Source organism: Poromitra crassiceps (assembly GCF_964638095.1).
Source record: "Poromitra crassiceps genome assembly, chromosome: 6".
Taxonomy (NCBI): Eukaryota; Metazoa; Chordata; class Actinopteri; order Beryciformes; family Melamphaidae; genus Poromitra; species Poromitra crassiceps.
Genome location: NC_139627.1, coordinates 40,060,807 through 40,088,704, shown reverse-complemented (window position 1 = coordinate 40,088,704; position 27,898 = coordinate 40,060,807). Strand labels below are relative to the sequence as shown.

Genomic DNA, 27,898 nt, shown 5'->3' with positions numbered 1-27,898 from the left:
TTTAAGAGACTAGACAATCAGGGGATGCAGAGGTCTCTGAGGAAGACAATTAAAAATGTTTCATTAATTCAGCAATTCATTTCATGAGTGTGTCTGTAAAGATTTCCAGGGTATCTTATTCTGCAGGTTCGAAAAATCCAAAACTGAAGACATTTATAATGCTACCTGGAACTGAATTTAGGCTTAATCTAAAAACCAAAATAAAGACACCGTCAAAAATGAACCGTACAATTTCCAATTGAACAGAGGCTGTAAGAGAACAGGAACTTTTAAGGGAGATGAAATCCACCTGTGTTTAGAAAAGCTGTGTTTCCATCAATAGGGTTGATCGATCTTAACCCCTAAATTAAAATTAAAATTAAAATGGAAAAAAAAAACGCAAATTTGAAAAAAATAAAACAAAATAATATTAATCATATAGCCCACTTTTGAAGCGGTTGTGGATATTTATAGCAATATTGTGGCTCTAAAATAATTTTTTATCGTTGCAGTGAGACTAATGGCGGCGTTGTTTTCGGTTTTCCGGTCTGAGCGCAAACAAAGACTATAGTGAAGTCAAGAGGAGATGCTCTTCTGCTTCTTTTACAACAGCGCCTGCAGTCAATTGTGTTGCATTGGAACTAACTAGTGGCTGGACGCCACCACACACGCACGCGCACACGCGCACACGCACGCACACACACACACACACACACACACGAAAATAAAGAAAGCGGCACCGTGTGATTATATTGGGGGCTGGACTTGTTCCACGGGCCGCTAGTTGAATAGGCCTATGGCAAGTAGCCTAATGGAAAGCTCGGGTACGGTGGCGCAGTTGCCTCACAGCTAGAAGGTCCTGAGTTCGATTCTCGCCTGGGACGCTGTGGGCGCTGGAGCTGTGACCCCCCCATATCTTCAGTGCCTACTGCCCAGGTGGGCTAGCTCGTCGAAAGGGCCTTTCTGTGTGGAGTTTGCATGTTCTCCCCGTACCCCCCAGGGGGTTCCTCCGTACATAACCCCCCACTAAAAACATGCAGAAGATCGTCATCCGACCAGTGACAACAACATCTGAAGTTGGTCCCCGGGCGCTGGAAAGAAAAAGCGACCACTGCTCCTGGCCTGCCCCCTGGAGGAAAGGACAAGCCTGGATGGGTCAAATGCAGAGGACATATTTCACCGGCCACCGTCAGCATGAGTGTGTGTTGTGGCCGCATGCATGTGTTGTAGTGTTCGTGTGACAATAAAGACGGGCTTCCGCCTGAAATCGTGTCTCTCTCTCTGTCCATCCATCTTATCTGCAAAAAATGAATAAAAACTCTGGTAATAATGTGCGTTCTCTTCTCAGCTGTGGTGATGATGCTGTGTAGTGGCTCGAATATCATAATCTTTCTTCTAGGCTTATAAACTTGTGACAACACCGGTGGTACTGGAGCTCCTCAGCTGACAGCTGACCTGATGGGCCCGATTTTCATTTAACTGCTCTCAGTACGACGCAGCCATCAAGGTAGACACGGAGTGTGAATATTATATTTGCCATGAAATGCTCATTTATTCAGGTGAGCTCATCACGTTGTAACTTAATGTTAGTGGACTTCTCCCTGTCTCAGCTCGTCAAGGTGTCACTGCTGCTACTTCATAACGTTATAAACAAACAAGTTGAATTCACTTGAACACTTGGAAGTTTGCTCACACTGGGTTGAAATTAGGAAAGCATGTGTACGTTAGTTTCTACTTTACATGTTTATAACACGAGCTCTCTCAGGTCCGCTGAGTGCTGTGCTGGGCTTTTGAAGGCAAGGTGCGTTTGTTTTTCACACAGCGGGCGCCGGTGGTGGGGTGGACTAAGTTTTTTGTGTTAAGCACAGTGTTGGACTGAAGGAGCCCACCGAGCCAGGAAACTAGAGAGGCTGTCTCATGAAGATACACCTCACCTTAGCCGGCTGTGCACGTGGAGAGAGAAAGAGAGAGGAGCAAAGGTGGGGGAAGGTAGGTGCGGAGGGTGCGGCAGCACCCCCTGTTGGCAAGAGATGGGATTTTTGAAATTGTTGGATTTGGCTGTCTTGTGTTTATACCACCAACAAAATGCATTAAAAACAGTTTGTGCTTCCCAACTCTAATCTTATTTCATATGCGCTCTCTTCAAAAGTGTTTGCTTTTCATCATAATCTGGTTTTCCATAATAATAATAATACGTTCAGTGCGTATATGCCTGTGTTGCTGTCTGTTGTAGTGTAAAACGACTAAATGGAGAACAGGTGGTTACATGAAAGTGAGTGAGAAAAGGAGAAGATACTGAATAATGACATCACAACAGTATAATCCTAATGTTAATTTAAAATGAAATATTCTTCTAAATATGGATAAAAGTCCAAAAAACAGAGAGTTCATTCCTTACAGCACCCCCTACTTAATAATAGTTCCAGCGCGGTTGGAGAGGAGGAGAGGAGGGGAAAACAGCATTTGAACGCTGATTTGCACATCGAGTACCATGGCAACGATTGAAGCTTTGATTTTTTTTTTATATATGTTTATTTTACTTTTATTTATTTATTTATTTATATGGGGAGGGGGGGGGAGACATGAAGAATGGACATGAAGAATGGACATGAAGTGTAAACCTGACATGGCATCATGGTGATAAAATAAGGCTTCTAATAACTGTATTTAAGATATTGTAATACTTTAAAGATTTTTAGTTACCGTAGTTTAAGATTGATTCATTTTTAGTTTTAGAAGACCTGCACATATTAACTTTTAGGGGAAATAAACCCCACAAAGCTACCAAACAAATAAGAAATATTTTACATGTTTGTCCTTCTTATTTGTCTTCATCTTCTTCCATTGGTCTCTCTTCCAGGTTCACCGGTTCACTCGTCTCTCTTCTTCTGCTTTATGAACCACCAATTAATGTAAAATATATATAGACATATACTTTAAATGTATAGATATTTCAAATAGAAATGTAAGATATGAATAGATACCTTGCCAAATATGGGTGTTTAGGCAAGAACCACATGGCAATACCAGCACCAACAACCATCAGGATGATGAGGGTGATGATAAATAAGGTCCAACAGATGGTGCAGGCTCCTATAGACAGGACAGAGATAAGAAGAAAAACTGGATTTACAATGACCTGGTAAGTTATTACACATCCTGAGGTCATAATATCCCCTTTCATTTAGCAGGAAACTCAAAAGACTGAAAACATCACTGCACACACATCAGAGGGTGAGGCAAATTCTTAAAGTCTAGCTGAACCCAAAAATTACTTTTATTTTATTTTAGTTCAAATACCTGGGTATGCAGTGCACCTATTTAATAATGTATGCCAAAAAAATCACAACAATCTAATTTCTTTAGTTTTTCAGACTTTTTCACATCAAAAGTTCATTTTTCAAGATTCCATTCATAACAGTAATCTACAGTTTGCTCACGTCACCTAGTACTATCAAATTTCTACCCCATTTCAACCAATCATATCACGACATGGCAGCTGTCAATCAAATCCTCATTTCAGGATAATTTTCTCTTCCAAATGGAGAAAATGGCACCTAGTGCCTGTCATCTGGCAGAATTCCTATCCCATAAACTAACTACTAATTTGGCCAATTGTATGTTGAGAAAACGGTAATGCCTAAGAATGCAAAGAAATGTAACTGGCTTGTTAAAACTCACATTCCAGGAATATTGTATTTACCGCAATAGCATTAATGGCGCGTGCCTGAGAGCCTGGTTGTCAGGGGTCGCACCTCAGAGATTCCAGGCCGACGGGCTGCACTCTCCGCTCCGGCAGCTGGCTGCCTGCGGCTCGCCGAGCTCCACTCAGCCACTAAACCTCGCGTCACCAGGCTCTTCCCGAGGAGAGCGCCACAACACGCTGAATCCCACTCGATTTGGGGGTGGAACACGCCAGGATTGGCCAAAGCCCAATCCAGTCCCCAGAATTGTCAAATAAAATCATCGACATGCTACTATGACCCGCCTCTCAACCTGTCATCTCAGACAAGTTATGCTTTCAGTCTGAAACAGACTCTGACCCACGAGCCACTTGGGCTGCGAACGGGTTCAGTTCGACTTTAAGACCAACTCATACTCGTTGCTCAGAGGGAGAGACACTTGATAGCTAACTTGATAACTCTCAACCCCATGCTCCAATTTCCTTGGCTGTGTTCTTAATTTTACATTGTTCATTTGATGTGTCTAAATGTGTGTGTTTGTGTCTTCTACATTTTCTCTCTATTTGGTCTATTGTGAGTGTGAACGTTATGCCTTGTTCCACCCAAATTTCCCATTCAGGACAAATTAAAGTCTGAAACTTGAAGACATAAGATTTCAATGTCCAATGCTGGGTCACCCCAAAATGCTGGGTCACCCCAAAATGCTGGGTCACCCCAAAATGATAATTCTGTCATCATCTACTCACAACCTCATGCCAAATGAAACACAGGTGAAATGTGTTAAACAATAGAACACACAGGGAGGGTGCCAGCACAACCTCATAGCAGCCTTCTCCAAAACAACAAAGTCAATGCGGGCCAGAGTTGAAAAACAAACACAAAAACAATGATACTGTGTATAGGAAAATACCTATACACAATTTTGATTAGCAAATTATTAACTACTACTGAGAAACAGAGAGAGAGACACACACACACACACACACACACACACACATACCGATCTCACCTGAAGTCAGGGACACACGCATGTAGATGGATGTTCTTCCGTATGGGTTTGATGCCTCACAGCGGTAGAGGCCACTCAGGTCAGTGGTGAGATGTAGTCTTCCACCCTCTCCTCTGACAGCAGACTGAGGCACCGGCTGACGCTCTCTGAAACATCAAAGCAACAAGGCTCAACATGAGTTGATTGATGTTCATAGGGCACAGCAATGCTAACATTCTGGAATGTGTTCATGTAGACACTGTTGTGTCTGCGGTTAGATGTAGAAATATGGACCAAGATATATAAAGATGTGAAGCTCATTGACGGTCTACCTAGTGTCGCTCCACACAGAAACACAGGCAGTGGATGTATGTAGAAAGGATGAATTGAGCTGTGAAACACCCTGGTTGTTTCTCAACTCAGCTTTGCCTGTGTGTACTGTAGACATTTACACACAGGCACAGGCCATCTGCTATAACTGGAACAGATAACAAGGCTAACCACACAAAGCCACAAAGTAAATATGTGTCATAGAAAATGAATGTGTTTCTATGTGAGCATTTGCTTTCAAAACTGTTCCTTCCTACCTGCTCCAGGTGTAGCTCGCATTAGGATTGCCATCAGAAACGCATTCAACCACATCTTTGGCTACTTCACTAATATTCACTGACATGGGGGAGACTGCAAGAAAGAAGAAGAGATGACAGACATGTTATTACAGTAACTGATCAATATAAATGACATCAGAATTAATATGATAATAGAGTGACACCAAGCTGTGCACTCCAGATCCCAGCATCCATAGTAAGTCATAATGATAACTGACTACGAGGAGCCCAGATAACAAGTTGATACTTGTTCTATTATAGATGATACGATGCTTCTGCTTGAGTTTGCAAATGCCATTTGTCTTCTGACCAGTGCAGTCTGATAGATGGGCAGTAGTTTCTTTCTAGTTTCAATGAGGGCATTGTAGGTCATGGGTACATGCAGGGTCGAAAATTAACTTTTTTGTTCACTGGCCAAATGGCTAGTGAATGTTCCAATTTTACCTGCCGCTCAATAGATTACTTTTTTGGGGGGCTGGTGAGTGCAGCACATCTACTGGTGCTAGTTTCGGGCCCTGGGCACATGTCAGACAGGAATGTTTCCTTAAACAAAGAACAATGAGGAACCTTTGTAATTGAACTTCTGTACAATGCTGCAGGGGCAGCTCAGTGAGCTGCAGGATGGTAGCGAGCCCGCATAGCGGGCGAGCCTAGGAATCGAGCGCACGTAGCACGCGAGATCCCTAGTAAAGAAAAAAAGCACAATGAGGAGACTACAGAGGTGTTTAACTCTTTTTTTCAGTGTGGGACTTGCAGACAGTGACTCAGCTTTATACCAGACAATGGCCTACCCTAGTGTGGTTAAGGTTGGTTGAGACAAATGTAGCAGTGTGTTCAGCTGGTAATGTGGGCTGGTATGACAACTGAATCTACCCCTTTTACTGGTTTACTGGTTTTAAATGCGACCTGTATCCAGATAAGTTATCTGGATGCAAGTCACATTTAAAACCAGGTGTAAATGGGGCTTTAAGATCCAAACACAATGTAAGCCAGACTACCTCCAGATGTGGTCTGGCAGATCTGATCTGATGAGATCTGCTTTCCTTATCCAGATAACTTGTTCAGATACACATCGCATTTTAATGCCAGGTGTAAATGGGGTGTTTATAAGAGTCTTAGAAAAGTTTATCCTGTCGTGCAAAAGTACATATAATCCAAAATATACATATGATCATACCAACAATCAGAGCATGCAACATTTTTTCTCTCCAAATGAAAAAAATATGATTTCAAAAGGACAAGAATGATAGGCCTGCACAGCAGTAATATTATACCCACAATAAACCTCTATGGTGAAGGACCGGGTAAATGGCGTGTTATAACAGACTTAGAAAAGTTTATCCTGTAGTGCAAAAGTACATGAAAAATAATAATAATAATAATAAAATAATAATAATAAAATAAAAAATATATTAAGGTAATAATAATAATAATAATAGTAATATTTAAATAAATAAACTGTTTCATTTGAGGGTTTCCTCTAAAAGAGTAAATATCTGTTTTGGAAAAATATTGTCATCTAAAATTGATTAGTCAGTATAAAAAAGAAGAACAACAAATAGAGAAAAAAGCCAAAATATACATATGATCACACCAACAATCAGAGCATGCAACATTCTTTCTCTCCAAATGATAAAAATATGATTTCAAAAGCACAAGAATGATAGACCTGCTATACAGCAGTAAGATTATACCCACAATAAACCTCTATGGTGAAGGGCAGGGTTTTCTCTGTTGTCAGGGCATCATGGGTGACCACACACTGGACCGAGTGATGGTTGAGCGCTCTGGTTGGTACTCCAATCAGCCTGCTGACTGTGGTGGTGGTGCCATTGGCATGTTGGGTGGAGTTGGTCTCTGTCCTCACCGATAGAGAGCCTGTGTGCCAGCTCACCTGTGCAGGAGGCTTGGCACCAGCAGCCACACAGCTTGCAAAGGTGACCTCCTTGTCCCCCAAAACAGGACGATCTTCACCCTCCAGCTTTGTGTCTGGAGGAACTAAGATATACAGTACACAAACAAACAAGTCAATAGGTAGGCAGGCAAGTAAAAACAATAGACTATTAGCCTATTTCACATCCCACCCAAACCAGCCATTTTGTCTCTAAAAGGCAGAGAGTAAAGCAAAGAAGATCCAGTTTGCTGTTCCTCCACTGCCGGGAAACATACAATTCATATCAGTGCAGGCTGTGTAATTTTTTATATTGTGTTAATTCCTGCTTTTTAGACAGAAAATGGCTGATTTGGGTGGGATGTGAAATAGGCATTTTCTCTCTCATTTTCTCCCTCTCTCAAACACAATCCAGAACATTAATTTAATACAACGCTTCATACCAAGCACTGTCAGATGTATCCCCATCTGGCCTCCGGTGGCGAACAAAGTGAAGATGCAGGTGTAGATGCCCTCATCCCCCAATCTACCCCCCCGCTAACCCTAAACCACACCCTAACCCTAACCCTAAGCCACACCGTAACCCTTGTGAGGTCATTTTTTTAAATAAAAGTCACGTTTTCAACTTGCTTTTGTGCAGAAGTAGCGTAGTACTTTTCTCTGCCACTGAGGGGCGCTAGTCTAGCAGATGTGATATTTTCTCGTATTGCACTGATACGTCTTTGGTCATATAAGTTGGAGGACATGTTGGATGTGAAATAGGCGTATTCTCTATTTTTTCTCTCTCACACACACAATCTAGAACATTAATTTAATACAACGCTTCATACCAAGCACTGTCAGACGTATCCGTGTCGCGGGGCTGGTGGGGAACAAAGTGAAGATGCAGGTGTAGATGCCCTCATCCAACAATGTGACATTGGATAGCTGTATAGATCCATTGTTGTCTTTTATGCTCCCAATAAAACTGAATCGATCAACACCATTTCCATTTCCATTGGGAGATGGTCCTGGTGGGCCATCCTTAGGAATGACGAAGAAGTTCACAGGATATCCTTTGGTCTCCCACTGCCAGGTAATCTGAGTCGTTTTCTCCTCTGTCTCAGTCAGGCTGCAGAGTAAGGAAACGCTCTGTCCCTGCACCGCAGTCCTGTCTCCTCCAAGCACCTTGATAGCTGCAAGGTGCATAAGATCTCAGGACATCAGGCAATCAGAAACATCCTATCATATCAGATGCAGAAACACACAAACCTTTACGTAAACAAACACATTTTCAGGGAACACAGTGGAGTCTGCACTCCCATAACTATTTAGGATGGTGGAAGTGAATTAGGGGATCATGCATTGAAATAACTACTGCAACACATACTTCATTTACATTGCATTTCCATGTATGCATAGAATTTAAAAAAGGGGAAGGTGGAGGGTGGGAGGGGGTGGAGGGTGGGAGGGGGGGTCTCTAATGCAAATGGAACATGATGACTGCCCTGTAAACTGGAAAGACCCCGAAGGGCTCAAAACGACAAAAACGTGAATTCCACGGGATCAGCTTGCTTAAAAATAACGACGCTGAATTTGGCATCCGATTCGCAGCTCCCGATTGGAATTTTCCAGTCCACCTTAAAAAGTGGAATAACGCCTCTAGATGGCGTGGTTGAACCATTTTCAAGCTAGTTCATGAACTGGAAAACATAGTATATAGGGCGGAGATGTAATGAGAATACATTATAGAATGAATCCTGCATTTTGTTCGTTTTTACTGTTATATGCGTGTTGTATGCTATTCTTATTGACCTAAAAAAGGTTATCCTATTGGTGTAAACCGCTGGAAAAAAAGAGTTGATTTCACAGTTTTTGCCCATCTAGACCGCATAAAACCAGGTCCAGCTCAAAGACCAATTACTCTTATTCTTTTCAAACCTGGCCTAGATTACCAAGGGGACATTAGACTCTCATTATGGTCCACTCTCAGATTTGTGAAACATATTGCTGATTTGTGAAAATGCTATAATTGCACTTTTCAGTGGATTTTGAGCATCTAGACCGCATAAAACCAGGTCCAGCTCAAAGACCATTACTCTTATTCTTTTCAAACCTGGCCTAGATTACCAAGGGGACATAGACCATACTTTTTTCCAGTAGTTTACACCAATAGGATAACCTTTTATAGGTCAATAAGAATAGCATACAACACGCATAACAGTAAAAACGAACAAAATGCAGGATTCATTTGACTGTTTACTGTTAAAGCAGCCAATAACTGAGGTTATTCTGATGATCTGATCGGACACGTGCGGTTATGGCAACGACCGACTTTTTACCACTGAACTCCGCGTTACGTTAGTCTAAGTAAAGGCTGTACTACAGACATTTTCTATCTATCTCATCGTGTTTGCGATGGCAGTGGAGGAGGACATCATCCAAGCCTCAAAATAAGCTTGGTGAGGGTGAGAAAAAAACATAAAATGGACACGAGTTTACTAAAAGCATCAACAGTTATGGTAAAACTCATCAGAATCCGAATCAGAATCAGAAAGACTTTAATGATCCCCGGGGGGAAATTGGGACAAGTTACAGTAGCTCGCTCACATAACACACATAGCATAAAATAAAATAAATAGTAGTAAATGCGATAGTAAAATAAGCAGAATAAGAAGAATGAACACAACATAGCATGGGATAAACAGCATTAAATGCGATAGGAGCTAAATAAGTGGAATACGTCTAAGTAAGCAAATACGTAGAGTAAGTATACCTTACGTGCCAATTGTCTTTAGTGCACACTGAACTTATATTATTCGGCTTGCCCTATACGTTACACGTGGCTCAGCCAGGCACTTTTTTCAGTTAGCCTATCGGCTGGCTCAGTCTCAGGGAGACTGAGCGTCTCCGAGGTGCTCTTTTAAGAGAGGCATTAAATAGACCAATGGCCACAGGCAGGAATGATTTCCTGTGCCTCTCCGTGTTGCATCTAGGTGGAATCAGTCTCTCACTGAATGTACTCCTGTGTTTGACTAGCACGCCGTGGAGTGGGTGCGAGTCATTGCTCATGATGGAGCGTAGCCTGGACAACGTTCTCTTCTCTGACACCGCAGTCAGAGAACCCAGATCCAGCCCCACAATGTCCCTGGCCTTACGGATCAATTTGTTGAGTCTGTTGGCATCCGCTGCCTTCAGCCTGCTGCCCCAGCACACAATAGCATAAAGGAAGGCACTAGCCACTACCGACTCATAGAACATCCTCAGCATGGTCCGGCAGACGTTGAAGGACACTCCAAGGTACTTGTAATCCTCCACTATGTCAACACTGACCCCGTGGATTGAAACAGGGGTCACCGGAGCCTTGACCCTCCTCAGGTCCACCACCAGCTCCTTTGTCTTTGACACGTTGAGCTGCAGGTGGTTCTGCTCACACCATGTGACAAAGTTGGCCACCACATCCCGATACTCATCGTCGTCGCCATCTTTGATACATCCTACTATCGCAGAGTCGTCAGAGAACTTCTGAAGGTGGCAAGACTCTGTCTGGTAGGTGAAGTCCGTGGTGTAGATTGTGAAGAAGAAGGGAGAGAAGACCGTCCCCTGTGGTGCTCCCGTATTGCTGACCACTCTGTCTGACACACAGTTCTGCAGGCGCACATACTGTGGTCTGCCAGACAGGTAGTCCACAATCCAGGCCACCAGGGGGGCATCCACTCGCATCGCCGTCAGCTTCTCACCCAGTAGAGCCAGCCTGATGGTGTTGAAAGCACTGGAGAAGTCGAAGAACATGACTCTCACAGTGCTGGCCGGGTTGTCAAGGTGGGCGTAGGCGCGGTTGGTAAGGTAGATGACAGCGTCCTCCACTCCCAGTCGGGGCTGGTAGGCGAACTGGAGGGGGTCAAGGGATGGTTTGACCATAGGCCTGAGCTGCTCCAGGACGAGTTTCTCCAGGGTCTTCATGATGTGGGACGTCAAAGCTACCGGCCTGTAGTCGTTGGAGCCACTGGGTCTTGGCTTTTTCGGTACAGGAACGATACAGGACATTTTCCACATCACGGGGACCTTTTGGAGACTCAGGCTCATATTCAGGTAGCCGCCATCTTGGAAATATGCAGATTAGGGGTTCACACACATCTTCCCTAGTAAAGATAAGCATTCCAACACCTTTCTAATGGTCAGAAAACATAAGATAGACACCAAGTCTGTATTTCTAGCTCATCTCTTTCAAAAGTTATAGCCAAAAGCTTTTTCGGGCAGTGGTCATATTGGATTTGGCTGCCATGGTGACCCCGGGGGTCACCGGCTCGGGCACTCTGTCTCAATTGTTAGAGCATGCCCTGGGTTAATTCTGGGCAAAATCTGGTGCTTTTAGACTTGATTTGCATGAACTTAGCCTCAAATGTCCCTAAGTCCCGCAACTATTATGTTTTGCATGGTGTTATAAATCGAGTGATAACACACATTTGGCTATCATTTGTGCAATGCTATCACATTATGTTCTAACTCTACACATGTATACCTTGCCAAAAATCAATATGAGCATTATTCCCAACCCTTCTGGCTCATGGACTAATATGTAGATAGATTTCATTTTGCAAGATTTTGAGTGTAAATTATACACTTTTTCCAAAACGAATTGAGTTTTACTATACCAAACCTGTTAAAATCATGAAAACAACCCTCTCAATAAATTCCTCATGCAGAAATTATACAGAAAAGTGGTGTCATTTGTCTCTGTATGATGTCTAGTTCAAAAGTTATGACCCTTATCCATTTTCATCAGACATCGCAATATGCCCACAAAGATGGCCGCCAAACAGACCCATGGGACACTATTTCAACGGGGTAACAACAAAATGTGTTATTAGACACCTTGAGGAGTACAAAAATCTATGTTAGAAAAATATATATTTCGGGTGCACGGGGAGCGATATTTTTTTTTGGATGATGGCGAAGGCTATGCGAAGGCATAACCCGCCCCTCTCTGCCTCTGATTGGCCTAGCGTCAAACTTCTATCCAAACACATTCGCTTGGCTATTCTGCATTACATCTCTTTCTACAGTCTGTGGTCAGACCGTCAGACTCAGACTAGTCTCGGTTTCCAGACGTTTGGTGAGCGGCGCCAACAGCGCCACCTAACCACCAAACGTCTGGGAATTTCATTGTCAAAATCTGTCTCTTTGAGCCCGGCGAGAACGGCCGGCAGCAGACACGCCTACATTTATTATTAGAATTTTATTTGGTAGCGGCAATGCAATGTTTCATAGTTCCAATATAGAGCAAGACACTGATGTGCTGCAAAGAGAGTTTATACCTGTTGTTTATTTTACAATAATTTTTCCTACCCGGAAGTGGTCCGCTTGCTACTGTGAAGTCATCAGCAGGCTCTGTAACGTTAGCCTCGGGAGTTGGGCTTATCGCTGGGGGAAAGACCTCTAGCCGCCGGGGCCGGATGAAACACGTCCTATTAACAGGTTATGTTTGTTATTAAGTGAGTTCTCTGCAAACGCGGCGATGTTTTGCGAGACACGGGCCCCGTTCCAATACCCATACTTCCATACTATTTAGTAGGCAAAAAAAGAATTAGTATGTCCCAATACATAGTATGTCAGATGCAGTATGCCAAGAGTACCAGGATGTTGTACTACATCAGCTCCTATTTCGGAGTATGGATCGATGCATGCTGCACCAGCCAATCTTCCCCACAATCCTTTGCGCAGCAGGAAGTTACGTCTTCTTCTTCTTCTTCTTCTAATGTTTTATGGTGGTTGGCAAACAACTTTTTGTGCATTACCGCCACCTACTGGAGTTACATCGCACTGACTGAGCTGCGTGTTCATGAATGAGATAATTAACTTTAAGAAAGCCTTGAAATATGTTAAAACCAAACAAGCATGGAGTGTGTACCAAAACATGCATATCTTGATTCCTGTTTAGAACTCTGACTTAATGTTTTTGCTTTATTTATTTTATTTTGTTTATTTGATTGTCTGTTCCAATTTTGTAAATGTTTAGTCTGAATTTTTTGTATAATGTACTGTTTGTTACTGCCAGACTTTGTTTATTGAATTAAAAAAAAATGTAGCGCTGCAGACGTCGGCGGAAGTGAGCAAGAGGTTGGAGTTCAGGAAGCTCACGTGATGACAGATGTAGTGTGTCCCAATAGTATGCATTTTGCATGCATGCTGCACACTACAATCCATACTTTGTGAGGGCAGCAGCAGTACATACTACAAGAAAGAAGTACAAGTATGGGTATTGGAACGCAGCCACGTACTGGTTCTGCATGAGCGTCACTGCCCGCAGAAAGCAGGCCCACCCACAACACTCATGATTGGTTCTCCGATGCAAGGCTTCCAACAGCCCCACCTAACGTTATGAAAATATTTAAATAATAATATTCTCAGTCTTAAGGTAGTGAAACGGATTAAGACTGAGAGCTGAGTCTAGACTCAGACAGATAATCCCACACAGCAGTCAAGAGTCAGGTTCTTGTCACCGCACTTTATTGTGGATCGCTGTACCCGGGGACCACTGTCAGCCGTGGTCCACGCCAAAACCAAAACCAACACCCACAACACACACCCAAACCCAGCTAGCTTCTCCTAGCTCCGCAGCTCCCAACACACACGTCCAGTCCGCTTCCTCGTATCTTCAGACTCGCCAACACACACACATTTCCCCGCCGACAAAATGGCCACCTCCCGCTCAACCAATCCCCAGCGAGCTAGCAACCCCACGTGACTCCATGTTCCCTTCACGTGCATTACCTCCATTCACAGCGCGTTCGAGTGCGGTAGGAAACCACACTACAACACCCCCAGCTAACTAACCCTGACAACCAGACAATCCCATATTTCTGACAACCCCACATCGCTACAATAGTCTGGTTTATGACGCTGCCGCTACTCTTGGCAGTGCACGTATGTAGCCTATAGACAGAGAATTGATCAAGGGTGATGTAAAACAGGGTTATTTACAGGGAACTAGCAAGCGTAACTGCTGTCTGTCTGATTCTGACGGTCTGACCACAGTGTAGAAAGAGATGTAATCTAGGATAGCCAAGCGAATGTGTTTGGATGGAAGTTTGATGCTAGGCCAATCAGAGGCAGAGAGGGGCGGGTTATGCCTTGCATAGCCTTCGCCATCATCCAAAAAAAATATCGCGCACGGGGACCCCTGTTCCTACTAGACTATCAGCAGCAATCTGACGTGACCACTAACCATAAGGAAGCTAGACACTTTTAGTTTCAAAATAAAAGCGCCATGAGCGCCAATGTATTACTGCATGACTCACTAAGGGTTAAAATTGACTTTTGGAAGCCACAACATTACGTTAATTTAAAACAGGTTTGTATGCAAATGTGTTCTTTATTGTATTTGGGGTATTTCGGATGACTGTTGCAATGGTATACTTTAATTGTGAAATTTGTAACGGGAAGTTTCGGTTGTATTCTTTCTGACTTAACCGTGAGCAAGAAAGCCATGTAACGGGAAGTGTCGGTTCGGTTGTATTCTTTCTGACTTAACCGTGGTCCGTGAGCAAGGAAGCCAGCCAGCCAGACAGAGAACACAGAAACACACAAAACACACATAATAATGACAGCAACAATCTCATAATCTCCTGGCGGAGATAATAATAATAACGTTACCGTCATCTGTGGACACCATCACAGCAATCAGCAGCAGCCACATGCTGGGCGACATTGCTTACTCAGTTCGGTAAAGTTGGAAATATATTGACAGATTCGCACTTCCGGGTCATAGTCTTCCGTCCGACCTCTCAATAGTTCGACCACTCATGAGTAAGGTCGTTTTCACACATATTTGGGTCGAGCCAGGCGCTGCCGCAGCAGTGAAAAGTATACAATGTTTCAATTTTCAACTAGAGCGGCTTCGTTTCACATGTGTTTTTTATCACCGCGCCCAGGCCGTCGTTCTACAGAGTGGAGCGTCATGTATCCATGCCAACCAGACGGAAGTAGACGCGTATAGCGTAATTCCACCCGGAAAGGAAGCCCGGGATGTAAACAGAACTGAACGATTGATTGAAAAGTTTATTTCTATAGGGACAGATACATAAACATAGAGCATTCACAGTCTTTGTTATATATCCTGACATTTATAGCCTATTGCTAGTTTGCAATATTTGTCCCTAGATGGAGAATACGAGGCTGAAGTTGGCTCCCGATTCGCAGCTCCCGATTGGAATTTTCCAGTCCACCTTAAAAAGTGGAATAACGCCTCTAGATGGCGTGGTTCGACCATTTTCAAGCGAGTTCATGAACTGGAAAACATAGGTATATAGGAGGGATACGTTTTGAGAATACATTATAGAATGAATCCTGCATTTTGTTCATTTTTAATGTTGCATGCAATTCTTATTGACCTCAAAAAGGTTCTTCTATTGGTGTAAACAGCAGGAAAAAAGAGTTGATTTCACAGCTTTTGCCCATCTAGACTGCATAAAACCACGTCCAACTCACAGACCATTACACTTATTCTTTTCAAATCTGGCCTAGATTATAAAGGGGACATTAGACTCTCATTATGGCACAGTGTCTGATTTGTGAAACATATCGCTGATTTGTGAAAATGCTATGATTGCAGTTTTCAGCTGATTTGGATCATCTAGACCACACAAAACCACATCCAACTCACAGACCATTACACGTATTCTTTTCAAACCTGGCCTAGATTACAAAGGGGACATTAGACTCTCATTATAGCACAGTGTCTGATTTGTGAAACATATTTCTGATTTGTGAAACTGCTCTAATTGCAGTTTTCAACTGATTTTGACCATCTAGACCGCATCAAACCAGGTCCAGCTCAAAGACCATCACTCTAATTCTTTTCAAACCTGGCCTAGATTATAAAGGGGACATTAGACTCTCATTATAGCACAGTGTCTGATTTGTGAAACATATTTCTGATTTGTGAAACTGCTCTAATTGCAGTTTTCAACTGATTTTGACCATCTAGACCGCATCAAACCAGGTCCAGCTCAAAGACCATCACTCTAATTCTTTTCAAACCTGGCCTAGATTATAAAGGGGACATTAGACTCTCATTATAGCACAGTGTCTGATTTGTGAAACATATTTCTGATTTGTGAAACTGCTCTAATTGCAGTTTTCAACTGATTTTGACCATCTAGACCGCATCAAACCAGGTCCAGCTCAAAGACCATCACTCTAATTCTTTTCAAACCTGGCCTAGATTATAAAGGGGACATTAGACTCTCATTATAGCACAGTGTCTGATTTGTGAAACATATTTCTGATTTGTGAAACTGCTCTAATTGCAGTTTTCAACTGATTTTGACCATCTAGACCGCATCAAACCAGGTCCAGCTCAAAGACCATCAATCTAATTCTTTTCAAACCTGGCCTAGATTATAAAGGGGACATTAGACTCTCATTATAGCACAGTGTCTGATTTGTGAAACATATTTCTGATTTGTGAAAATGCTATGATTGCAGTTTTCAGCTGATTTGGATCATCTAGACCACACAAAACCACATCCAACTCACAGACCATTACACGTATTCTTTTCAAACCTGGCCTAGATTACAAAGGGGACATTAGACTCTCATTATAGCACAGTGTCTGATTTGTGAAACATATTTCTGATTTGTGAAACTGCTCTAATTGCAGTTTTCAACTGATTTTGACCATCTAGACCGCATCAAACCAGGTCCAGCTCAAAGACCATCACTCTAATTCTTTTCAAACCTGGCCTAGATTATAAAGGGGACATTAGACTCTCATTATAGCACAGTGTCTGATTTGTGAAACATATTTCTGATTTGTGAAACTGCTCTAATTGCAGTTTTCAACTGATTTTGACCATCTAGACCGCATCAAACCAGGTCCAGCTCAAAGACCATCAATCTAATTCTTTTCAAACCTGGCCTAGATTATAAAGGGGACATTAGACTCTCATTATAGCACAGTGTCTGATTTGTGAAACATATTTCTGATTTGTGAAAATGCTATGATTGCAGTTTTCAGCTGATTTGGATCATCTAGACCACACAAAACCACATCCAACTCACAGACCATTACACGTATTCTTTTCAAACCTGGCCTAGATTACAAAGGGGACATTAGACTCTCATTATAGCACAGTGTCTGATTTGTGAAACATATTTCTGATTTGTGAAACTGCTCTAATTGCAGTTTTCAACTGATTTTGACCATCTAGACCGCATCAAACCAGGTCCAGCTCAAAGACCATCACTCTAATTCTTTTCAAACCTGGCCTAGATTATAAAGGGGACATTAGACTCTCATTATAGCACAGTGTCTGATTTGTGAAACATATTTCTGATTTGTGAAACTGCTCTAATTGCAGTTTTCAACTGATTTTGACCATCTAGACCGCATCAAACCAGGTCCAGCTCAAAGACCATCAATCTAATTCTTTTCAAACCTGGCCTAGATTATAAAGGGGACATTAGACTCTCATTATAGCACAGTGTCTGATTTGTGAAACATATTTCTGATTTGTGAAACTGCTCTAATTGCAGTTTTCAACTGATTTTGACCATCTAGACCGCATCAAACCAGGTCCAGCTCAAAGACCATCACTCTAATTCTTTTCAAACCTGGCCTAGATTATAAAGGGGACATTAGACTCTCATTATAGCACAGTGTCTGATTTGTGAAACATATTTCTGATTTGTGAAACTGCTCTAATTGCAGTTTTCAACTGATTTTGACCATCTAGACCGCATCAAACCAGGTCCAGCTCAAAGACCATCACTCTAATTCTTTTCAAACCTGGCCTAGATTACAAAGGGGACATTAGACTCTCATTCTGGCACAGTGGCTGATTTGTGAAACATATTTCTGATTTGTGAAAGTGCTATAATTGCAGTTTTCAGCTGATTTGGAGCATCTTGACCACACAAAACCACGTCCAACTCACAGACCATTACACGTATTCTTTTCAAACCTGGCCTTGATTACAAAGGGGACATTAGACTCTCATTATGGCACAGTGGCTGATTTGTGAAACGTTTATTCTATTTGTGAAAACTGAAAAAGGAAATGTTGATTTCACGTTTTTTTTTCCCACCCAGGTCCAGATCAAAAACCACTACACTCAGACGAACAGCTGCACCTCCAGTCATCAGTCCGTCAAGCTCCTGAACTTCGTGGATGACACTGCCCTCAGAGTTGACCATCTGGTGACTTGGTGCAATCAAAACAACTTGGAGATTAATGCTTTAAAGACACTTTATGATTAAAGGAAAGATACAATCATTTCCTAATAAAATTGTATGTTTTTATGCAAATAACCACTATAGATGACAAAAGAAAAGAATACAATTTTGGATTGTTTACACTGACTTCAAGACGGGTTTAATTATTTTTCGGGATGGTCCCGAGGCGGCGATGTCATTCTCCTACTGCAGTTATTTTGGTGAAAGTAAGCAAAAGTAGTGTAATAAGTAACGAGTTACTCTACACAGACAGTAATATTGTAAAGTAACGTATTACTTTCAAATGAAAGTAACTAGTAATATGTAGTAGATTACATTTTGGAAGTAACTTGCCCAACACTGCTCTACACACACAGTAATATTGTAAAGTATCAAATGAAAGTAACTAGTAATATGTTAATATATTACATTTTGAAAGTAACTTGCCCAACACTAGTGACTATAGATATTGAAATGCAATGGCAGATATAAGTGCTTTATTGAACTTGATGATTAAAAACAAGCTAATGGTTTGAAACTATTTCAAAAATAGGGCGGGGGGGTCTGAAAGTGTTTTAAAGAGTCTCCTTGGGAGTCTGGATGTGAAGTCAAACTGGTGGTTGAACTCTATCAAGGTTATGATTAGGGTGGGGTCTAGATGGTAGAAAAAGCAGTGAAATCAGCCTTTTGTCAGTTTTAACTTTTCACCTAATCAGATATGATAAAGGTTATAAATCTGAAAGTGGATTTTGATTAGTTGCTACAGTCTTCTTGGTAATCTAGTCCAGACTTGAATGAGAATCACTTTTATTGCCACAGTAGGTAATCTGATTACATGCGAGGAATTTCACAGTGTAAATATGCAGCATAGCGGTCAACCTCAATATTCAAAAGACAAATCAAAAGATTACATCACTGAAAATCAAAAGTACAGTTCAATATACGTATACAATTTTAGCATCTATCTTGTGTTAACAGGAGATTGAGCATCATCACCTTGGTACATGAATAGACAATATAGGAGAGGTAAAACTGATGTTCCATTTAAGCCATTTTTAGTATCATTACACATAGAGCAATAGGGATGATGAGGCTTCATGGTTATAGTTTTTTAGGATAAAAACTAAAACAGAAAGAGTTATAATACAATTAAGCAATATGACCTCACACTTGGACTATTAAACTATTAGGTACCTAACAAACAATTAACATCAGTGCTCTAACGAAAGTGGAAGAGGGGTAGGCCTAATGTTGATGAAGTGATCCATAATACAATTAAGCAATATGACCAGGTATGTGGCTATACTGATCAAGCATTCAATCACATCACATCCTAAAACAAGTAACAACAAACAGAAATTAGTGAATTCACTTTATGAAGACATAAGACAGACATTGTATTTAGAATCACACAGAGGGCCTTCACACATGGGTAGCTTGTCATGTGTTCTTGTTATGTGTTCTGCCAGCCAGAACAAAGGAAGTGGGAGGGATTTATAGACTCACAGTATGCAGTTGATTAGAAGTGAGCTCAGGTGAGAATGATTGAATGAATCCATGCCATGGAAGGAGGCGGAAGGTCACTCAAGAGTATTGCTCTATTCTACAATATCCACATGTATTAAGAGGGTCTGGAGTGGTCAATTGTAATTTCCACTTCATGGTATACACATGAAAAGGACAGAGTAAAAATATTCTTGTGAGGGAAGCAACAATAGGCTATTGTACGTTCATGTAACATATGCAGTCAAGCTGCAGCTACTTTATAATTTAATGTTGTAATTTAATGTTCCGTGTCAGGTTTCTAGCCTGTTGTTGAGGCCTGCTGTGGTTGGAGAATAAGAGGGGGGGGGGGGGGGGGTTTGAGCCTTGTAAGCGGAAGGACTCCACACTGTGAACTTGGGAGTGGACCAGGGTGATGGGGGTAGGTGGGCCTTCCTCATGTAATTCACAACCATCTTTCCAGTGTCTTTAGAGCATTAATCTCCAAGTTGTTTTGATTGCACCAAGTCACCAGATGGTCAACTCTGAGGGCAGTGTCATCCACGAAGTTCAGGAGCTTGACGGTCTGATGACTGGAGGTGCAGCTGTTCGTCTGAGTGTAGTGGTTTTTGATCTGGACCTGGGTGGGAAAAAAAAACGTGAAATCAACATTTCCTTTTTCAGTTTTCACAAATAGAATAAACGTTTCACAAATCAGCCACTGTGCCATAATGAGAGTCTAATGTCCCCTTTGTAATCAAGGCCAGGTTTGAAAAGAATACGTGTAATGGTCTGTGAGTTGGACGTGGTTTTGTGTGGTCAAGATGCTCCAAATCAGCTGAAAACTGCAATTATAGCACTTTCACAAATCAGAAATATGTTTCACAAATCAGACACTGTGCTATAATGAGAGTCTGTCCCCTTTATAATCTAGGCCAGGTTTGAAAATAATTAGAGTGATGGTCTTTGAGCTGGACCTGGTTTGATGCGGTCTAGATGGTCAAAATCATTAGAAAACTGCAATTAGAGCAGTTTCACAAATCAGAAATATGTTTCACAAATCAGACACTGTGCTATAATGAGAGTCTAATGTCCCCTTTATAATCTAGGCCAGGTTTGAAAAGAATTAGAGTGATGGTCTTTGAGCTGGACCTGGTTTGATGCGGTCTAGATGGTCAAAATCAGTTGAAAACTGCAATTAGAGCAGTTTCACAAATCAGAAATATGTTTCACAAATCAGACACTGTGCTATAATGAGAGTCTAATGTCCCCTTTATAATCTAGGCCAGGTTTGAAAACAATTAGAGTGATGGTCTTTGAGCTGGACCTGGTTTGATGCGGTCTAGATGGTCAAAATCAGTTGAAAACTGCATTAGAGCAGTTTCACAAATCAGAAATATGTTTCACAAATCAGACACTGTGCTATAATGAGAGTCTAATGTCCCCTTTATAATCTAGGCCAGGTTTGAAAAGAATTAGAGTGATGGTCTTTGAGCTGGACCTGGTTTGATGCGGTCTAGATGGTCAAAATCAGTTGAAAACTGCAATTAGAGCAGTTTCACAAATCAGAAATATGTTTCACAAATCAGACACTGTGCTATAATGAGAGTCTAATGTCCCCTTTATAATCTAGGCCAGGTTTGAAAAGAATTAGATTGATGGTCTTTGAGCTGGACCTGGTTTGATGCGGTCTAGATGGTCAAAATCAGTTGAAAACTGCAATTAGAGCAGTTTCACAAATCAGAAATATGTTTCACAAATCATTCATTTCATTCATTTATTTCATTTCATTAAATAAAACTGTTAAAAACGTTAAAAACTGTTAAAAACGGGTATCAATGGTAAATTCTTGGATGTGGTAATGAATATGTACAAAAACATCAAATCATGTGTTTTTGTAAATGGTGTTAAATCAGAATTTTTTGTAAGCCTAGCAGGAGTTAGACAGGGTGAAAACCTTTCTCCATTACTGTTTGCATTATTTATTAATGACTTAGAGGATTATCTACTACAGAACGGCTGTCAGCCTATCAACCTTGATGATACAGCGATAGACAGTTATATGCAGCTTATGGTACTGATGTACGCGGATGACACAATTATTATGTCCACAACAAAAGAAGGGTTACAGAAAGCAATAGACCATATGTGTGAATTTTGTCATAAATGGAAATTAAAGGTTAACAGTGATAAAACTAAAGTCACAGTTTTTGGTTCTCGAAAAATTAGCAGTGACAAATTTAAGTTTAATTGTGATGGGGAGAACCTAGAAATCGTTAACTGTTTCAAGTATCTTGGTGTCATTATGAACTATAATGGATCATTTAAGATCGCCATTGAGGAGCTGCATAAGCAAGCCTCTCGTGCTATGTTTGCCCTTTTTTCTAAATGCAGAAAATATGATTTACCAGTAGATATCACACTGGACCTTTTTGACAAGTTGGTTTTACCAGTTATGTTGTACTCGTGTGAAGCTTGGGGGTTTGAAAAAATTGATATATTGGAAAAGCTACACCTCAGATTTCTCAAGTACATTTTGAAAGTTAAAATGACAACGTGTAACAATATGGTCTATGGGGAGCTGGGGAGATACCCACTCTGTGTCACTGTCAAGAAAAGAATGATTAGTTATTGGGCAAGGTTGATTGACGGCAAGGAGAACAAACTTAGCCGTATTATGTACAACTGCCTGCGTGATCTGCACAACTCTGGCGTCTATGCCTCGCCGTGGGTCGTGCGGGTCAAACAGATTTTGGATGACTGTGGCTTGTCTTACCTCTGGCTTACACAGCAGTGCAATAACATTGACTGGTTGAAGTTAACTGTTGAGCAAAGTCTTAAGGATCAGTTTATGCAGAAATGGCAAAGTGAGCTCAAAAGTATGACGTCATGTGACTTGTACGTAGAATTCAAAAAAGAACTTAAACTTGAAAATTATCTGCTGTATGTAAACCAGAGGCATAGACATGCAATTTGTAACTTTAGGGTTAACAACACCAGAATCCCCAAGGTTGTTGGCAGATATAAAGGACTGCATAGAAGTATGAGGATCTGTAATCTCTGTAGTGACAACTGTGTGGGAGACGAGTATCATGTTTTGTTTGAATGTAAGAATGTAATTATTTTGAATTTCAGACAGTTATATTTACCCAGATATTATTTAACACGTCCATCTATGTTTAAACTGATTCTGCTACTACAATCAGACAGACAAAAAGTCATGTGTAAATTAGGTGCCTTTTTGAAGAATGTCCTGCCTTTGTTCAAATGACATGCACTAGCCATGCCGTGTGCCATTGTATATTGTTTTTGTATGTTTTGTTTGTGCTCCATACCATGTGATCATGGTCAATGAGTCACATTAAATAAATAAATGAAATGAAATGAAATGAAAAGAATTAGAGTGATGGTCTTTGAGCTGGACCTGGTTTGATGCGGTCTAGATGGTCAAAATCAGTTGAAAACTGCAATTAGAGCAGTTTCACAAATCAGAAATATGTTTCACAAATCAGACACTGTGCTATAATGAGAGTCTAATGTCCCCTTTATAATCTAGGCCAGGTTTGAAAAGAATTAGAGTGATGGTCTTTGAGCTGGACCTGGTTTGATGCGGTCTAGATGGTCAAAATCAGTTGAAAACTGCAATTAGAGCAGTTTCACAAATCAGAAATATGTTTCACAAATCAGACACTGTGCTATAATGAGAGTCTAATGTCCCCTTTATAATCTAGGCCAGGTTTGAAAAGAATTAGATTGATGGTCTTTGAGCTGGACCTGGTTTGATGCGGTCTAGATGGTCAAAATCAGTTGAAAACTGCAATTAGAGCAGTTTCACAAATCAGAAATATGTTTCACAAATCAGACACTGTGCTATAATGAGAGTCTAATGTCCCCTTTATAATCTAGGCCAGGTTTGAAAAGAATTAGATTGATGGTCTTTGAGCTGGACCTGGTTTGATGCGGTCTAGATGGTCAAAATCAGTTGAAAACTGCAATTAGAGCAGTTTCACAAATCAGAAATATGTTTCACAAATCAGACACTGTGCTATAATGAGAGTCTAATGTCCCATTTATAATCTAGGCCAGGTTTGAAAAGAATTAGAGTGATGGTCTTTGAGCTGGACCTGGTTTGATGCGGTCTAGATGGTCAAAATCAGTTGAAAACTGCAATTAGAGCAGTTTCACAAATCAGAAATATGTTTCACAAATCAGACACTGTGCTATAATGAGAGTCTAATGTCCCCTTTGTAATCTAGGCCAGGTTTGAAAAGAATACGTGTAATGGTCTGTGAGTTGGATGTGGTTTTGTGTGGTCTAGATGATCCAAATCAGCTGAAAACTGCAATCATAGCATTTTCACAAATCAGCGATATGTTTCACAAATCAGACACTGTGCCATAATGAGAGTCTAATGTCCCCTTTATAATCTAGGCCAGATTTGAAAAGAATAAGTGTAATGGTCTGTGAGTTGGACGTGGTTTTATGCAGTCTAGATGGGCAAAAGCTGTGAAATCAACTCTTTTTTCCTGCTGTTTACACCAATAGAAGAACCTTTTTGAGGTCAATAAGAATTGCATGCAACATTAAAAATGAACAAAATGCAGGATTCATTCTATAATGTATTCTCAAAACGTATCCCTCCTATATAGGCTACCTATGTTTTCCAGTTCATGAACTCGCTTGAAAATGGTCGAACCACGCCATCTAGAGGCGTTATTGAGAATGGAGAATGAACAACGCCGTTTGCTCTTGGTACTGCTTTTTGCATTTTACATCGTTTGTCTCTTTCAATATCGGTAAAGTGTTGAATTTGAAAACGAGGCACGGCTGCATCTGGAAAACAATGTTTTCATGTAATGGAGGCGGCGGATGCGAATCTCCAGACAAAGCAGGACAAGGCGCAGATTCTTTCTGTTGAACCGTGAAGCCCTCACCATATGCAGATATTATCGGCGAACAGCCAGGTAAGTTGTAAACATTAACGTTTGTAACGCTAGGCTTGCTATGCCCTTGGTGGTAATTTGGCCAATAACTGTTTATGCAATGTTTGTGAACGCCGAATTGATGTTAACATTAGAAATACAGCATTATTACGGTGGTCGTTTTCACACCGGAACGTTTAGGTCGACTTAACTGAGTTTTAGGGCCAAACACGGCGCGACTGGGTCACATGCCACTCGAACTCGTAGTCGACGTAATTCACTCGCTCTCGGTTCAGCTGGAGAGGGTGGTTTCGGAGCGGCTTGCGTCGCCCTAACGCCGGCATTCCACTGGTTGCATTGCGTTGCTTTGCGGCTGAGCTCCGGTTTTGCTCCGTGCTCTGTGCTGCGGCAACACTCACTGGCTGCGTGTAGAGCACGTCACGGCTCAGCTGCGCCAGACAGCCCTTTTCCCACATGCATACCGGAAAATTACCTGTAAGTCAATATCGGACATTTCCCTTCACACTTCGGCTCGCGCATGTGGGAATCTATCAGCAAATTTACCTGTATGTTGGGGGGGGGGGGCGGGGGGAAGGGGGAGCTTATTTGGGGGGTCGGCAAAACTCGAAATAAGTTCGCTTGTCAGTTGTCACACAATAAATCACACTCGTTTGACTTAAGAGCAGCGTCAAGCCGCCAGCGTAATAAACACAGCCGATTTACCCCCTCCCCTGTCTGCTCGAGAGCAGCAGCCACAGACAGACACAGCGAGAAAGGCTTGCAAGCTGCTCAACGCTTGTATGTAGAGAAAGCAGACTGGCTTCGTTTGATGTGTCCGGGGTTGCCTTCGGGAAATCAGCAAGCTGACATACTGCTCTTATTGCTATCACAAGATCATGCGTCCCCACGGCGCCTGCCCTTTTCCCACATGCGCTTTGTACCGCAAAATGACCGGAACGTGGTCTAATGCCTGCAAAGCCCTTTTCCCACATGCGCTTTGTACCGCAAAATGACCGGAATGTGGTCTAATGCCTGCATGTGAGAAAGGCGCCATGCCGGTATAAGCGCGACCCCGTCGTCCCCGACATTTCACCACTTTCGACCTAGTCAGAAGACCGGTATGCTCTTAACTCATTCACTGCCAATATCTGACTGGCATTTTTGGCACAGGCCAAGTATTTCCATAATGTTTGGTCATCTTTCAAGACCCACAGTAAATTCTGTACTAGGACTACAGTGATGTCCAATACCTCGAAATGAAGATCTAAGTCTCTACTTTCACCCCCAAAAAGAAAGTTAGCTTTTAGCATGTTCTGTACTCTACTTATAACCCTTTTTATACACCCCATGTTCACCAAAAAAGCCTGTCTGGGAAGAGAACAGGGAGAAAAAAGCATTTTTGTAAAAGGGCACAATCTCAGGCATAACTCACTCTCAATTCTTTTATTTTGAACTGTATTGACATCAGACATGTAAATATTATTCGTTAGGACACAAATGACAAAAAAAATATATATATATATATATATATATACACACATGAAGTGCTTTTTTTTTACATTCAACAATACAGTTTACTCGGTGTGAGTGTGCAGACAGACAGACAGACAGACAGACACACCGACAGACAGACAGACAGACAGACAGACAGACAGACAGACAGACAGACAGACAGACAGACACACACACACACACACACACACACACACACACACACACACACACACACACACACACACACACACACGATCCCCCTTTTAGATTTCTAACCCAACATAGGATAAGCAATAACCACGCCCTGTGGCGCTGGGATTGGCCAGGAGCAACACTGGAGGGCGAGCAGCCCAGCGATTTCATGAACCAACTGAAGAGCTCTTGAGAAGGACAGCGGGCTGCTGTGAGTGCCTTCTGCCCGCTGCTGCCTAGCTGTTCCTGTGTTTATTTTGATTTGTTCTGGTACACCGTCCTCGTCCATGTCTCCCTGTCATATCTATGATCGTTCCCGTTTTCCCCTCGGCTATTCAACACGTCCTCACCGCCCTCGCAAACTGATCGATCATTTCCTCATTCCTCCGATGATCAAACACATCTCTTGATTACTTTCTCCCGTTTTCTCCTGGCTGGCACAGAGGAAGGCGACTCCAGCTCGGCGTTACAATGGCGTTTCTCCTGTCTGCACAAGGAAGCGTTACCCGCTCTCTGCTATTCCTCTTGCTCAATTTATAAAACAACAGCTGCGGTATGTGTTTGATCGCGTGCTGTCGGCTACCCTTTGAAGGCAGGGACCTGTGTCTGTGTGACAGGCTGGGCAAGTGTTTGCTGCAGGCGCTGCACCAATAAAAACAAAAACACGTCAAACACGTCCTTGGCGGGGAAGGCCATTGCTGATAACACGTCAAAGACGTCATTGGCGGTGAATGAGTTAAGGGGACGCAAGTGGAAACGGTTCCAGTCATTTTCCGCGACAGCGGTCCTTCAATCATGGGCGAGAAGTAGCCTACACACGTTGCTTAATGTTCCAGCGGGCATAATCTAATCATTCGCGCACATTAAAGCAAACTGGCGAAATGATCTTGTGATAGCCTAATAAGAGCAGTAGCCTATGTCAGCTTGCTGATTTCCGAAGGCAACCCCGGACACATCAAACGAAGCCAGTCTGCTTTCTCTACATACATACAAGCGTTGAGCAGCTTGCAAGCCTTTCTCGCTGTGTCTGTCTGTGGCTGCTGCTCTCGAGCAGAGAGGGGAGGGGGAAATCGGCTGTGTTGATTATGCTGGCGGCTTGACGCTGCTCTTAAGTCAAACGAGTGTGATTTATTGTGTGACAACTGACAAGCGAACTTATTTCGAGTTTTGCCGACCCCCCAAATAAGCTCCCCCCTCCCCCCGCCCCCACAACATACAGGCAAATTCGCTGATAGATTCCCACATGCGCGAGCCGAAGTGTGAAGGGAAATGTCCGATATTGACTTACAGGTAATTTTCCGGTACGCATGTGGGAAAACGGCTCAAGTGAGAAAGGCGCCGTGCCGGTATAAGCGCGACCCCGTCGTCCCCGACATTTCACCACTTTCGACCAAGTCAGAAGAGCGGTATGATCTTAAGGGGACGCAAGTGGAAACGGGTGCAGTCATTTTCCGCGACAGGGT

General features: G+C 42.1%; 1 protein-coding gene across 1 annotated transcript; it reads right to left on the bottom strand.

Moving 5' to 3' along the window:
- Positions 1–17: 17 nt before the first annotated feature.
- LOC310777887 (nectin-1) lies at positions 18–14,839 on the bottom strand (the record flags this gene model as incomplete). Its single annotated transcript, XM_083638234.1, has 7 exons — positions 18–36; positions 2,964–3,072; positions 4,672–4,817; positions 5,238–5,331; positions 6,957–7,256; positions 7,980–8,324; positions 14,785–14,839. 7 exons carry the CDS (start codon positions 14,837–14,839, stop codon positions 18–20), a joined length of 1,068 nt encoding a protein of 355 aa, XP_083494360.1.
- Positions 14,840–27,898: the final 13,059 nt, after the last annotated feature.